The sequence below is a fragment of the Megalops cyprinoides genome, chromosome 1, assembly GCF_013368585.1.
Source record: "Megalops cyprinoides isolate fMegCyp1 chromosome 1, fMegCyp1.pri, whole genome shotgun sequence".
In the NCBI taxonomy this organism is placed as follows: Eukaryota; Metazoa; Chordata; class Actinopteri; order Elopiformes; family Megalopidae; genus Megalops; species Megalops cyprinoides.
The window spans coordinates 49,999,541-50,015,033 of NC_050583.1; the positions used below are offsets into that span (position 1 = coordinate 49,999,541).

General features: G+C 40.9%; 1 protein-coding gene across 1 annotated transcript in view; it reads right to left on the bottom strand.

The window, feature by feature from the left end:
• The window catches only part of lcor (ligand dependent nuclear receptor corepressor), a 44,551-nt gene that overhangs the window by 11,736 nt on the left and 17,322 nt on the right, over positions 1 to 15,493 (bottom strand). The window contains exons 2-3 of the mRNA XM_036538613.1: positions 6,056 to 6,121; positions 2,990 to 3,069 (exon numbers count right to left, since the gene is read on the bottom strand). Coding sequence (XP_036394506.1) covers positions 2,990 to 3,069; positions 6,056 to 6,121 — 146 coding nt within the window. The remainder of the gene's footprint in view (positions 1 to 2,989; positions 3,070 to 6,055; positions 6,122 to 15,493) is intronic.

Here is a 15,493-nt window from a genome sequence, read left to right on the forward strand (position 1 = left end):
CAAAATATGACAAAAAAATCACTATGTTGGTATAGTGATTATAGGTATATGAAGGGAGACATGAGTTCATGTTCACCGGCCTTTTGGCTTAAATGTCTGCACTGTCTACTGACACTTTTAATACAAATCAACCTCAAAACCCTCTCATGTGACCTTTTTTATATAACCCTTAATCTTAAGGATGAACAAAATCTTTAAAATTAGCTAATCACACAAACACATTTTGAATGGAAAAAGAAAAAGGCTTTCTTTTTAGGGCATGTCATCATGGTTAATTGTATGTGCTCTGGTTCTGTTGGGGGGGGGTTGCATCGCAGGAGATCAATGAATCAATTGTTCCAATCCTCTCTGGGGCACACTGACATTTCATGCAATACCCTTCAACGAATAAAATTTCAATGCTTTTAAAAAAAATACATTTTTTGGGTACTAGATGTCTGACCTTGGGGGCTGAAAGGTCGCTGGAAAAACCACACTCTGTTTACCAAGCTGCCCATTCTGAGAGGCAGTGTTTGCCCTCTGAGGCAAAAAGTCTACAGTGACATCAGTCAGAGAGAACAAAAAGTTTCACTAGGCGTGCGTGTAGAAAATAATCAATTACAGGGCTGAGATACATCAAACGCAATACAATATAAGCACAGCCTAAACAAAACAAAAATAAACAGGGATGACCTTAACTGGGGCATGAGGAAGCCGAATCTCTTCTGTTGTCATTTAGAATGTATCCTGGACGAAAATATTAATAATTTGGTGGAACACACAGTATATGAGTATACGAATAGGGCACAAGTTAATATAATAACGGATTAATTCTAATACTGTCATGGCGTTGTACTACGCACAACTTCTTAGGTGACCTCGGATTTCTTCCTCAGAATCAATTTGGGTGCTCTGCCGAAGCGGGAGGCCAGGGAAACCAGTGACCTCATTAATTAGCTGCCTAGTCTGTGGCGTGGTCCTATTAACATGATACATGTACATCATGAAATATGCATTGTGCTGAGAGACAATATTGTGTTGATTTAACACATCTTGGGTTTGAGGGGACTGGAGTTCATTGAAAGTGCGATCTGGGAGATGAAGCTGGTGAGATCTGGCGCTGCATTAAAAAAAAAAAACAACTGAGCAATAATTTTTCTGGGAATATCTCAATTTTGAACCCAAGCTTTTGTCAGCAGCGGGACAAGAGATGATACAAACTCTCATCTTATGTGCAGAGTAACCTACTTAATATCACCATTTCTCTACAGCCAATCCTGGGGACATTAAGAAGGTTAGGACTGGACTGGAAGGTTAGGTTAGAACTGCTTTGAGGAAATGCTGAAAGTCAGTTTGAAATGAAACACAACTCTGTATTTAGCAAACTTTTTCACATGAGGAGCTAACAGGAGAGGGCTTTCCCTTTTTGCAAACCCCGCAGCTATCCTGTTACAACCTTACAGTAAAGGAGAAGTAGATAGCTCTCTATCTATCTATCTATCTACTTTTTTTATTTATTTATTTTCTGGCAGAAAACTACATCTGCATCCTTAGCTTACAGAAGAATCACCCTGAAAGCCACCTACTAAAACCTTTTCTTCCATGATGCCTTGGCCTAAAGTTTGATATCTACATATATTTTGAACTTTCTGAAAGCGATCTTTTATTGCAGAAAAACTGGACAAATGCCAATGATGCTTTTAATGTTTGTAATCCTTGAATAAAAGGAAAGAACTGAAAAGAACTGAAAAGTATTGCTTTGATGTTAATTAATAAATCTTTGATATTATTGAGTTTGAGAAGTATGTCTGCTGGGAGAGCACCTGCACTTTCTAACAGATAAAAAAAAATCTCTGTCACTTTGAGTAGGAACTGTTTATACCTTTAGGGGAAAAATACAAAATATTTCAGCCAGCAGGAAACTGTGATAAAACAGTAAGTTAGGATACAGGTGGGCAGTTAATCGATCTCATTTTACAGGCATGGGCAAGAGGTGTTTCATTGGCTGAATCCAGAATGTTAAAATGCAGCACAGCTTCATTTAAAACTGAAACAGGCAAGAGTGTGACACCAAAAGCATTTATATTTTTATGTTTATCCATACTTTATCCATACTATGATAACAGCTTTTTACATTAATCCTTGCTTTGCAATCTTAAACATTTAATTATATTTTGCTATTAATCATAATCCTGTTGCACGTTCAGCACTTAGTGTAAAATTGTTATCCAAAAGATGAATTGCACTTGTTACGATCTCTTTGTTCAGATCAGCCAACAAGATTACTTGCATATTCATGCTGATGTGCAGAACTATGCAACAGACGCATTCGCTCTGACTAAGCCTTATTGATTATCAGCTGCAGACACAATTATTTCCGATGGGCAATGTTTAAAATGTCAAAAATCTCACTAGTAAATGTATGCATTTTAGGAATTTTGACCTGTGTTGTAAAACAGAACATTTGCAGCAAGAACAGCAACACATAATGCCAATATCTGAACTGCAGCCAGGTCAAAGCAATGCCAGAACCTAAAGCCACTGCTGGCTTGCTAGCGTGTTGTGGGGGAAAACGTTTCACTAAAGAAGCATTGTGTCTCCGCGATTCGTAAAAGCCTATTGCTAAGTAATGTCACGACAATTAAAACTTGTGCATCGTTTGTCTCTTTTCACACAGGAATGCTTTGTAGATATTTGCTGTGCAGCAGCAGCATTTGTATAGGCATTTGTATATTCTGAAGGTGAAATGCAATGCAAGGGCTCGACTGTTTTCAAGGGCCTTTGAGGAGCGCGTGTGCACGGTACGATCCTTATCAAAACGCTGCGTATGATGTGTTACCATTGTGCTCCCAGGAATTAGCTAAATAAGGGTTGTGAAGCCCCAGCTGGAATCAACACCTTGCACACTGTGTCAGTAGATATAAGCAGGTAAAAAAAAAAAAAAAGAACAAAAAGACAAAAAAAAGCTAACACCTATGGAGAGAAGACAAAAAAGGAAAGATTAAATTACCTTCACTCTCTCTCGCCTTAAGCAGCAGAAGAGACAATTTTCATCAAACGACCAATCAGACACACTTTCCGGCTCGCGGTCTGTGAACCCAGAAGCAAAAGAGCATTTCAGAGGGATTGGAGAAAAAAAAAAACACTCACCTTTCAAACACTTGAGCTGACAGCCAAGAATGCAGGTTTCAAAACGTGTGCATTTGACAATACAGTTTTAAATGCAAATGCGTGGAGAAAATGGTTTCAAACAGGAGGCGTTGGGAGGGGGGGGTGGGGGAGGGGGAAAAAACAAAAATGTCGGGGGGGGGGGAGTGGGCCATCACTTTAAATCATCACCTTGCAATAACTCGGATGACCAATCGCTCAAAATCTGTGTCAGCGAATTGATTGCTGGGGTTTGCTGTTTGGAGAACAAACACGCGGCACGCCTATAATGTAAAACGACCCTGAGAGGAGGAATGACAAATCTGCTCCCCAGAATCTTATTACCGCTCAGCAGCTCCTCCAACTCATGCAGATTCTTGAGTGCTCTGTTATGGTTTTTTTTTTTTTTATTTTCTAGACAGCTGAGTTTTGTGGCACTGAAACCACTACAGAACCAAGACACTGAACAAATGGCGTTTCTGCACTTGCAGGAAAGCGCTAGTGCGATAATGTCTGCATTTCTGACAGATGAAACGGACATACTGTAATGTATACCACGTTAATTACCTCAGCTCCTGCCAGCCCATAAAAAACTATTTAAAAAAAATATATATCATGAATAAGGGGCTGAAAAGGACCGATACTAAAAGAAAACTGATGCCTTTACAAAAACATGAATAAAAGGTCGTGCCACCTATTAAAATGAGAAGTTCTTTCCCATTATCACTGTAAAAACCACATAATCAATCTGGCATAAAACAGACAGAGAAAAACAGAGGAGCCTAATACAGACAGCTATAATAACTTCATGTCTGGACGGTTGCCATGGTAGTCAATTTTCTTTTCCTCCTTTAGAAGCTTCATTTCAACACGCATTGTTATTGAACAAGAATTCTCAAAAAAAAAGAAAAAAAGAAAAACCATCTTTATATTTTCCTGTTAATTGTGGCGTGAAAGAATACAGGCTTTGGTTTCAATGGGATATCAATAATCCTATCTATGAATTCACCTTTGTGGGGGGAAGGGGAGTATTATGTGACTTTACTCGACTCAACCACCACATCTCTTCTTATACATTGGCCTTGTTAAATATACAAATACATATTCAATGTTAGCGTATTTGTAATACAGGCTGACAAATAGCTTTTACCCTGAAAATGATGTCATGAAACAGAATGTTTCACAAATAAAAGGTACCACAGGAAAAAAATCATTGGTTTTATTGGTATTAATATCAATTTCGCTTTTTACCAGGGATACCTTTACAGTTTTTTTGTCTCTGCTGTCATGGCACACTGCCGAATTGACTTTGAACAGTGCAAAAGCTCTGCCCCTGGGCGTCAAAAGCCATTTTTTTGCTCCCTCCTGTCGAGCAATGAGGGAATTACCAATGATTAGGCTTTTCGAGAGCAGCGTTGCTTTCAAATACCTATGGACAGAATCAGGCCTTGCATGGCGCTGGCAATAAACCAACAAATTCCAACAACCCAAAGCTCTCGACCTCCGTCACTGCACAAGCAGCTTGGCCACACAGAATGAAGACAATTCATTTTGAAAAGTAAAAGAAAGAATGTATCAGTGGGGGGTGGGTCGGAGGTCACAAGACTTCACCATCCATTTGGACAACCAGGCCAGAGCTTTGAGCTGCTGGTAGTGTGCACTTATGATGCTGCTGCATCAGAGGAGGGAAAAAATGACAGATTCAAGGAAGTGTCTCTCTTCTTTTTCCAAAGAGCAAATGGCACATTTTCAGTTTATTGCACACAAAGTGCAGAGCCACCACTCATGGTGACCAGGGTGCCAGGATGGCAATGGCCTGTGTGGATCCAAGCGCTGCAGTTTAAATTTGCAAATTTGGGGTGAACCAGTAGCATAGCAGTAAGGAGCAGGACTCGAAACTGAAACAGTACTGATTCCCCACTGGGGCACTGCTGCTATACCCTCGGGCAAGGTATTTCACCCAGAGTTGCCTCAGTAGCTGTCTGTATCAATGGACAAAACTGTAACCCATGTAAGTCACACTGCATAAGAGCGTCTACTAAATGACAATAATGTAATGTAATATAATGCAATTTATTTCTATGAGAACATGCAGCGTGGTGATGCTGCAGTTTCCTGTCAGTGTAGGTGTAGCTATAGGGACAAACTCACAGAGGATAAGAGACTCTGCTTGCTCTGTGTACAGATCATAACTGGCTCAAGCCAAATAAGCCAATGAGATTAGATCCTTAACAGAAAAGAAACATACTACCACTTTCACAGTACATCCTTTATTCTCTTGATTCAATGCTTTTACTCAGACTTTTCCATGTGAGACAAACTGCAGTATTTAACCAGTCAAATTTGCCTGATTTTCATAACCTAAAGATCAGGATGAATCCATCCATAACTTTTTTGCATCAGCTTTATGCAAAAACAGAGGTGTAACAAAAATAAAAACATAAAAAAGGTAAAATTATCCTTGCAGGTTCAGAGATAATGGTGAGACAGAGGACCTGTAACACTGGACCCCCAGCTCTGCTTTGCATTCATGTAACTCCGCACGGCACGGGAGAGAAGAGACAGCAGGCAGCACTTTAACAAAGGTGACTTAGCTTACTGGTGCATCGTGCCACAGGGTCAGAACACGAGGTCCAATCAGAACACCAAAGACAGGAACAAGCACAACAGCTTCTACTCATTCAAATGTAGGTATAACAGAAAGACATTTTCTTTACGTTGTATTATCTGCACTGCGGCGATAGTTGCTTTTGACTCTGCACTACTATGCACAAGAAACTCTATGCAAAATCACCTTTGTACAAAGAAACGTCTGCTCCCATTTTTCCTCTCGTTTAAACCATGGCTCTTTTCAGCTGCCTATATGCTTATGCATTTATTCTAGTATGTAAGATAACAAAAAAAACAACAACATTGGAGCTGTCCTTACCTTGAAATAGGGTAAGATCCTTTACAAGCCCTGGCCCAAACAGCCCTTCCAAAATGCTTTCAAACCCTGCAAACAGAGAATAAAATGACCGAGTGAATTCTCCTGACAGATGAGGAAAGAGAGGGTTTTTACACCTCCGAGACATGTGATGCTCTGTGTCAGTCCTCCAAGCTTTTATTTTACAAACTGACTCAAGGCATGGCACCAAACAAGTCTGAGTTTTTGCACCTGACCGCCAAAATGCAGTCTCCGTGAACGAGCGTGCACAGTTGTTTTTTCATTGCATTCTCACAGAGACACGGTCACCATTCAAGACCAACAAACTTGGAATGGGAAATACATAACTAATAAATCAGTGGGAAAGGCTAGGATTAATTGGTCACTCCAATAGGCCACTTCGTGAGTTGACTAAAACAAGAAAAGTGTAGGTTGTCAAAGCTAAATTCAAACATCTAGCATGAGAAGAAAGGTAACAGTTGCAGTGTACAAGCAACACAATTCTTCACTGCAATTACAACAACTGCACTTTCAAAACAGGGCAGATGTATATTAACGTTTAAAATACGGCATATCATCTTTGCAATTGAAAAATCCAACAAAATGATGACAATACCACATGGTTCACCTGAATGTCATACAAAATCCATTTTTAGTGGTCAGATTCCACATCACTTCCTGTCAAACTGTAGTCACCACAGTGTTTAGCTGGTCAAAGCAAAAACGTCACCCACGCTAATCGCTCAACCAATGTCAAAACCAATGAATATGACAAACTAGCTAGTGTAAAGGTCTCTCAGGTCTGTTCTAGAAGTGATTATCAATGGTTTACTTCACAGTGATCATTAATGTGCACAGCTAAATGTAAAGGAGGATTAATCTGAAGTTTTCCTGACAAAAGTTACATCATCTCATAATGAACCCCAGGGAAGTGGTGAGTGTGATGAACCAAGCAAGCCAGTGGCCCAAAAAAGACCAAATTGTAAAATGATTTATCACCGTCCCACCCCCTAGGTGATCTGACAAGAGACCTTAAGATTGATTTAAGATAGCCCTAATAAACAATGATATCATATGTATGTGTGTGTACTTATTTATATTATATATTACATATGTGTGTGTGTGTGTATTATATTTATACTGCATATGGATAGATAGATAATAGATAAACAGATAGATAGACAAAGACAGAGAGAGCCAAACAAATGTATTATACTTAAGGAATGAAATTTTTAGGACCATCACTTGTCACCATTTCTCCTTTATTCATATTAGCATTGGAGGACACAGAAATTAAATCACCCGACTTTATCCTTTATCAAACTCCACCGCTACACACCGCCCCCCCATATCCCCATTTACAGACAAACCAGCTTTTCATTTCTTCTCTCCCCCTCTAAAGCAAATCCCCTCTTTGCCTAATATTACAGCATGCGTTAATGTCACTCACTTTTTATTAACTGTAAATACTGGATTCAGCTGTTGCCTGGCAACCACACCGGGTAACGTGAATACATATTGCAGCCACTCACCAAAAAAAAAAAAAAAAAAAAAAACAGAACGGTTAAGTGAACATGGTTGAAACCATGGGTAGGTTGAGACGGGCACTACCTAATGAAGCCAAGATCATTCCTGGCCAAAGTTAAATTCATAACCAGACCAATGGCAACTGCTATTGTGGGGATTAATGTGGATCTGAGAGAAGTTAAGCTTTAACCCATTTTAAACCAAGTTAAGCATTTTTATTGCAGGAAATGACTCTGCTCATGGGATGACACAAATAGTTCGGAGACAGTGACGACAGAAACGACCTGCATTCTGTCAGGTTTACATATATTACAAGCAATTTGATTAACAGCAACACACCACAGGGTGCAACCAACATACAGTATACTGTACATTTTACATCACATTTATTTGTTTTTTTTTTTCTCCAAAGAGTCTTCTGTTTTCGTTCAGAGTTTTAATGCGTTTGTAAAGAGGAAGGGATGCTGAGAAACCAAGAAGGGATCTCACACTGCCCGTGGGAATGCCCTCATCTTCTCATCAAACACGCCCCTGGTGATCCAGAGGCCAATGGATCCAAGTCAATTCTCATTGGACGGATGAACATTCTGTGCAGATTCTGAATAGATCCTAATTGGACAGAATGTTCTAAGCTGATACTGAGTAGTTCTCCTTTGAAAACAGTCACATTCTAGTCAGACTGAAGGATCTGTAGCACAGGAGGACCTGAAGATTTTTTTTCCTTCAACGATATGTATTTCAGAGTAAAGCAGAACTTGTACCAACAGCAGAAGATGTGCCTTTAAAATGTAAGCGTAATTCAATTTTATGTGTTATCTCCTGACCTGTATCTCAGTGGCAACGTATGGGGAGCCGAGGCAATAATGATAAGTTGGACAAGTTGTAATTGTCAGATAACCCCTTAAGAGGTCAGCTGCTGCTTTCTCCATGGATGCTCCAATAATGATGCTTCACAGTATCTTAATGTTGATTCAAAGACTGCGTTTGTTCATTTTCTCACTACAGACACATCGCCGTGATAGCTAATTATGTGTTGTAATGATCACAATGAACAACAAAAAAGAGAACAAATGCAACAGATTATTTGGAGAACTGCAGCAAAAAAGGAATCCATTACCTTCCGCCTGTGTATTTTTCTTCATCGTTTACCTCTCCCGACATCTCAGGGAGTCTCGACTTTGAAATGAAGATTCTGGCTGTGACTCACTGCCAGAATGTGCTTCCTTTTCCATAAAAATCAGAAACAGCTTCACTGCAACTGATTCTTACACATGCACGCACACACAGAGCGACTTAGACCCCACTGGATTTCACCGTACATTTTGTCTGACATGCACACAAACCAGGGAGAGTATGCACCAAGGAAACACAATTCAATGGGTTGAATACAATGAATACAATGAATTTCACACATTGAATGCTCATATGTGCACTCAACGGCTGCATGTAAAACACTGGTCGACATTTCATAAACTAATAAACAAAAAAGAGCAGAAGACTAACATGAAATGCGATGAAAAACTGTTTTATTGCAGAAGAATGTGCTCTTCTGTTGTCAGCGCAGAAGGACAGAATGAAGCAAGTGAGCAAGCTCGACCAAAAATAAGCCGCGCAGTGGTAATTAACCAAACTGGCAATTACCTTCCAGGTCACCGGCTCTCTGTGAAATTTAAAAAGCCGTACGACTTGAGGGGTTTAACAGCTGCTGTGGTGTTTGGCATTCTGCAGTCAGCAGCACAGCCAAATACTGTTCAGGAAAAAAAGCTTTCAGCAGTGGTTGGTACGATTATAAATTATTCAATTATATTAAGACTTAATATGAGGACACAAAGTCGAGATACTGCTAGGGATACAGTACTCAAAATCCTTAGAATAAAAAACATTTCAGTATGGATGTGTAAACTATGTGTATGTGTTAGGTGTATATATATCCACACAGATACACATACTGTATAACATCAGCTACTAATCTATATACACTTGAATGCATGTAGAAAGGAACATGTCCATTCGGCCAGCCTTACAAGCAGTGGACTAAACTGAGTTAAGTAGGCACAGACCATGGGGTGTGGGGAGGGGGTACCATGCTCTTTACCGACTTGTCTCTGATGTAACAAGAAACACCTACCGCTGATTGGTCAGGTGAAATACCCACTACTTTTGACTGGTCACCCTTTGTGCACACATTATCACAGTTTAGAGCACTGTGTGCTGGGTTCCCCCTCTCACACACGTGGCCAGCAGGTAAAGCTACAACATCATAGAAAAATGCCACGAACACAAGGCTTAAAGAAACTGACAAACATTACAATGTTGTTATTCAGCAGGTGCTCTTATCCAGAGATACATAGGTTAAAATTTTCTCCATTTATACAGCTGGATATTTACTGAGGCAATTCTGGGTTAAGTACCTTGTCCAAGGATACTACAGCAACTCCCCAGCAAGTATTCGAACCAGCAAAGTTTCGGTTATGAGCCCTGCTCCTTTACCACTACAACACACTGCTGGCCCAGGACAAATTCTCTGCTACTTCTCAAGCTCACATAGACATACTGGCTGCGGTCCAATGGCTCTAATCTCAGAGGAAATGGGCAACACCCCAAAAGCTCAGGACCAGCATGATATCCATCATACTCGTGCCCTGCGGACCACAATGCCTTTGGAAGTAAAGAGAGAAAACAGCCGTGCCTTCATCTGAGCAGGGATGGGATTTCCGTGCATATGCAGGATAATGCTCACACAAAACAGAAAAGAAAATGTGCAATTAAAATTAGGCTACAAAAGCATTACTGTCAACATACTAAAACTGGTCAAATGAAACTTAGCATTATGCCAAACAAAGCCACATTTATCCACACCTTTGCATTAAGGTGCTTCACTTCATGACCCAACAGATTATTTAAACACATCTTTATCTTACCCTTTTAAATCAAGTACGCTGCCACGGGAAGCGAAGGTGGAGGCCATTCATTATTTAAATGTAACTATCCAAATTTAACAGTATAATGCCAGCAAGTTCCGACCCTAAATGTCAATCTTTGACAACAAGCAATTTCCCTCGCATTAAAAAAAACTCCTAATGCCAAGACCTACTCAAGTCGGTGAAATGTCAAACATTCACAGTGTTCTTTTAGGTTGAGGAAGCTCAGAGCAATATCAATTGAAAAAAGAAACAGACCTGTCAACTCTCGTGATAAAAATCGACTGGCTAAAAATAGTTCATTTTAGTAGTCAAATCAGAATGGCAGAACTTCAACAATATATACCAACATGGCTGAATCACATTATATGTTATTTGCAGCCTATCAAAATATATGTGTCATACTATGGTTTTTTAAGAGACATTAAACAGTTGTACACATACAGACATTGTTGAGCATTTGTACATATTTGTGATTTGAACTGAAAACAAAATGCGTAAACAGGAGACCCCAAAAGGACAGAAAGGGAAAGACAACTTGGGCCCCTTTTTCCTTGAACTACCTGGAGGCATACCCACTAGCTCAGGCCCACTCCATCCAGTCTTCCTCTCTCCTGTCTTGTTACAAGCATGTTAATGGCAGGGTAAGTCTGCCACATTGTATGGGCAAGTGCAAATGCAGGAGGAAGAAAATATTACAGAAGACATTCATTGATATTCTCTGAAGTACAACTCGCTATTGAGGAATCCAAAGGTTGGTCTGTAGAGATTGTCAATTATTTATTCATCCTCTCTGGTAAAGTAGTTGTGTAATGACTGTAGATAGGCAGCTATACCAACTATTTTTTTTCAGTGAGTACAACCAGCTCACCTCATAAATATTAGAACCATTAGATCAAACAACGGGGAATGGCACGGCTTCGCAAAAACACTTCAACTCGAGCAAAACTCCACAGCAGTTCGTAGCAAACATTTTTGGAGATGAGATTTTTCTCAGAACATCGGTGAGTGGCCTCTCTAGCGAACACCGTGATAAACGCTCGCTTCCCCATCATCCATGCTCAGCTCCGATGGTTCGCCCCAACGCTAAGATTACACGTAGTGATCCCTCACCCTAGTGGTTTTGGGGTTTGCCAGCCCTGCTGCATAAATCCTAGGTACAATCTTTTAAATGATATAGTTTGATCAAAATTCACAAGTTTTCTTCTTGATGAAACAGGGGGTTCCATGATGGAGCTGGTTAGCGAATGAAAGCCTTGCTTTCAAAAACGATTAAAACGCCCACTTCCAAATGCCACAGATGGCCTGTGAAAATGTCAAAGGTCCGGCAAGCACTTCATTTTATTAAAGCAGAGCGCTGTCCATCTTTGCACACTCGTTTTAGGAGAGAATGTTTATTTAATAGGGTAGTTCAAACAAAATCAATCTTATTTGCTGACCTACTTTATGCGTGCATTTCAGGCAATCAAGCAGTTTTTATTGCTCGAGCGCTTGTTCCATTTCAAGTGCTCCGGCACTCATGTCCGCCCTTAGATTGGAGTTCATCCCCTTTGTTGAACGGCTATTTCTGAAACATGCTGAAGTGTATAAAAGGGGAAAAATCCATACGATTTCAAGAAAAAGAAGAGTGAAGTTAAAAAAAGGATTAGGCTGCTTTAAAATGGTCAAATTCTTCAACAAACATTTCAAAATACACCTGAAATACAAGGCTGAAAAACAAAAAATGAGTAATATTCAGTAAAAAAAAAAAAGTGGTTAAGGTCTCAGCACAGCCTCAGCCCAGTATAGCCCCTATACACCCAGAAACCCTTCATCCTTTGCCACAAGGAACTGCAGCCACTCAATAACAAATTAAAAATGGTTCATCTTGAATTTCTCCCTCTCTTCCAAAAAAAAAGTAACAAGGGCAGTTTAAATGTGTTTGCAGTAGCCCCTGCCCCCATCACCACCCCCCACTCGCTCCCTCTTGTGTTGTGCGGGCAGCACTCAAATTGCAGTTATCCAATTCCATTTCTGGAAAAAAATTTCAGGGCTGAGGAAAAAAGTAGGTCATCCACTTTCGTTGACGTATCGGCCCAACATCAAACGCAGCGCTGCAAGCCTGCACGCCGGGTTTTCATTTTTTAGGGCTCCTTTTTTTTTTAATCAAATTCACTTTAAAGGGACCGCACAGAGCGAGCCCATTTCCATTACATTAACTGCACGTTTTCGATTTTGCAGCAAGAAATTATCCAGAGCATTTATTTTTTGTTTATTTGTTTTGTTTTTCAAATACAATTCAAGTGGGAGAGACCATTCACGGCCCAAACTGCTGTCTGAGACTGTTCCAGTTTTTAACGGAAGCCATTCTGACTATAGGCGATTTTGATTTTTCCATTTTGATGCCGGTTTGATAAACAATGGTGGTGCAATCACTTCAACGTGAAAGCTTTTGGAGACAACTTATTATAACACAGAAAGATAAGGACTAATAACTAATGTTGCACAGTACTAAATGTTAAAACCATTGGGCCTATGTAAACGCACAGACTGTCTGACGAAGAAGGAAAATCTGAACAAACCGTGGAAGGAGGCACGGGAAGAAGGGATGATGCGAGGAATAAAAGAAGAGCAGCACGCATCGCTGCAGTTATCATTCGGATGGCAATGGCATGGCTTCCTCACGCTCCTGCTGTACAACAGGAGAAAGCGCTCGGAGAGAAGAGGTGTTGAGCAAAGTGCTAATGAGAAACCACAGAAGAATCAATAACCATTAGGAGCGCGACGAGAAGAGGAGGGCGAGCTGTTAAGCGTGATTAAATCTCCCTAAAGCACCCAGTTGTTATAGGGGGAAAAAAGAAAAAAGAGAGGAGAAGAATGAAAAGAACCAGCATGACAAAGAATGACAATCATTATTGTGCATTCATTTATTTTTAATTAATTTAATTAACAAGTCCTACCAAGTCGCTGCAGAGAAGCACACACAGCTTTGAAAATACTTCCAGGAAAAGTCAAAAAGACTAAATTTAGTGGGTGGTGGATGCAGTAGCTGGCATTTAGGCGACAAGCGCTTCAAGTGAGTTGACTCTTCCCTGGAACAACCCTCTGGCGTGGAGTGCAAATCCATTACAGAAACTGAAAAGCACATTCCCTATTCTTGATTATTTATGCCTGCCATGTTACCGTGGTACAGCGTCACTGGATTGGCATACGATTTTCCCAGCCGATGTGAAGAAATTAATGGAACGATTAACAACCCAATCTTAATTGCCAGAAATGATTTCAGTGGATATTCTCTCAGCACACATTTGACAACTTATGACTGACTATACACTTGAATAACTATTTTCATTAAAAATGTACGTAAATATTCATTAGATATGAAAACCCAAGAGGACAGGTAAGATATTCAAAAAGGGACCTTAATCCAAATCGCTCAATCAGTATTTTGTACACATCTAATTTTGTTTACACCACAAGCCATTGCCCAGTCCCAAAATGTCTGTATCTGAACAAGATCATTTTAAAGATCAGGAACTGGTGTATTGACTAAGCAGATAATGATTGCTCCATTGACCCACAAACACTGCGCTGTATGTGCAGGAGACAAGAAGAGAGAGGAAGAGAGGAATGCAACCAACGAGGCCGAAACTGGGTCGGGCTGCGGGTGGCAACCAAAGAGGATCTGTCCATCGTTTCCACCAGAAACGGAACACTCTGAAGTGTTTGGTCGAAACATTGTATTGCTCGAACACACGGGAAGTGGAGAGACCTTAGGCTTAGGCCTGCATTTAGGGTAGAGACAAATTTTCATACACCTTTGGGCCTCTCCAGCCTAGTTACCCCCCCCCCTTACCATTTTTGGTACAGTCCTGATCCAGATTATGGAAAGGGGCCTTATGACATTTAAATCACTCAGTTAGATCACAAGGAGGATGCTGGTTTTTGACCTGCTCTGTCTGCACACGCTTCCTACAGCAGGCTACATGCGTTCGACTGGATACCTTTCCTTCACGAGCCATTCCAGCCTCCATGACCTATCACAGCAAGGCTTCCATGGCCTCTGTGACCTATCACAGAAACCCCTTGGATTTGATTGACAGGTGAAGCACAGAGATAACCTGTGTTGATTGGTTTGGCATTTACATGTGTAGGTTACATTCCAGAACCATTTATTGGTCGGTTTACATTTAAGGACTGCTACTGTGCTTTAAACATGAATGTTTTTCCAAGCGAATGTGAAATAACCCCAAATCCGAAGATGAAGGGCAAATTTTGGACATCCGTTCAGCAAAACGATCTGTGAACACAGGGGCTGAGTTATAGCAACGGTTAAGAACTTGCACCATCTGTTTAAGCGTAGCCTCCCAACTGTGCTCTTTTTTTTCATTTTTTCCATTTTCTCCCCAATTTGGAATGGCCAATTCCCTGAATTTTGGGAATGCCCAATTTGTCATCGCTATTTGGTCCCATTGCACAACCCCCACTGTCAATCCGGGAGAGCGTGGACAAGCACGTGCCCTCCTCCAAGACACGTGATGTCAGCTGCTGCTTCCTTTTGCACTGCGGTCCACAAGCTAAGCTAGCATGAGTCGGAGGAAGACAATTCATATGCAGCTTTAGCACGTGGACCACAGGCGCCCGATCGACCAGCAGGGGTCAAAGCCCCTGCCGACGTACCCACCCCTATCCCTGGCAGAACGAAGCCAATGTGTTCCGCCTGTGAGCTCCCGGTCACTGTCGGCTAGTGACACGGTCGGGATCGAACCCGGGCCGTAGCGTTCAGTCTGCACTCGGAACGAGTGCTTTTACCAGCTGAGCCACTCGGGAGCCCCCGAACTGTGCTCTTTTAAATTTTTTTTGTTTGTTTTCTGTAACAGTCATCTATTAGAGGGTGATTTTGTACTAACAAGACTAACTAATGGAGGTGCAAAGGAAATGCTCCATTCACCCAAGCAAGCACTGTGCTGGTAGTGCAGGAGGTAGGAAAGGAGGGGAGGTCATCAAAGAGGTC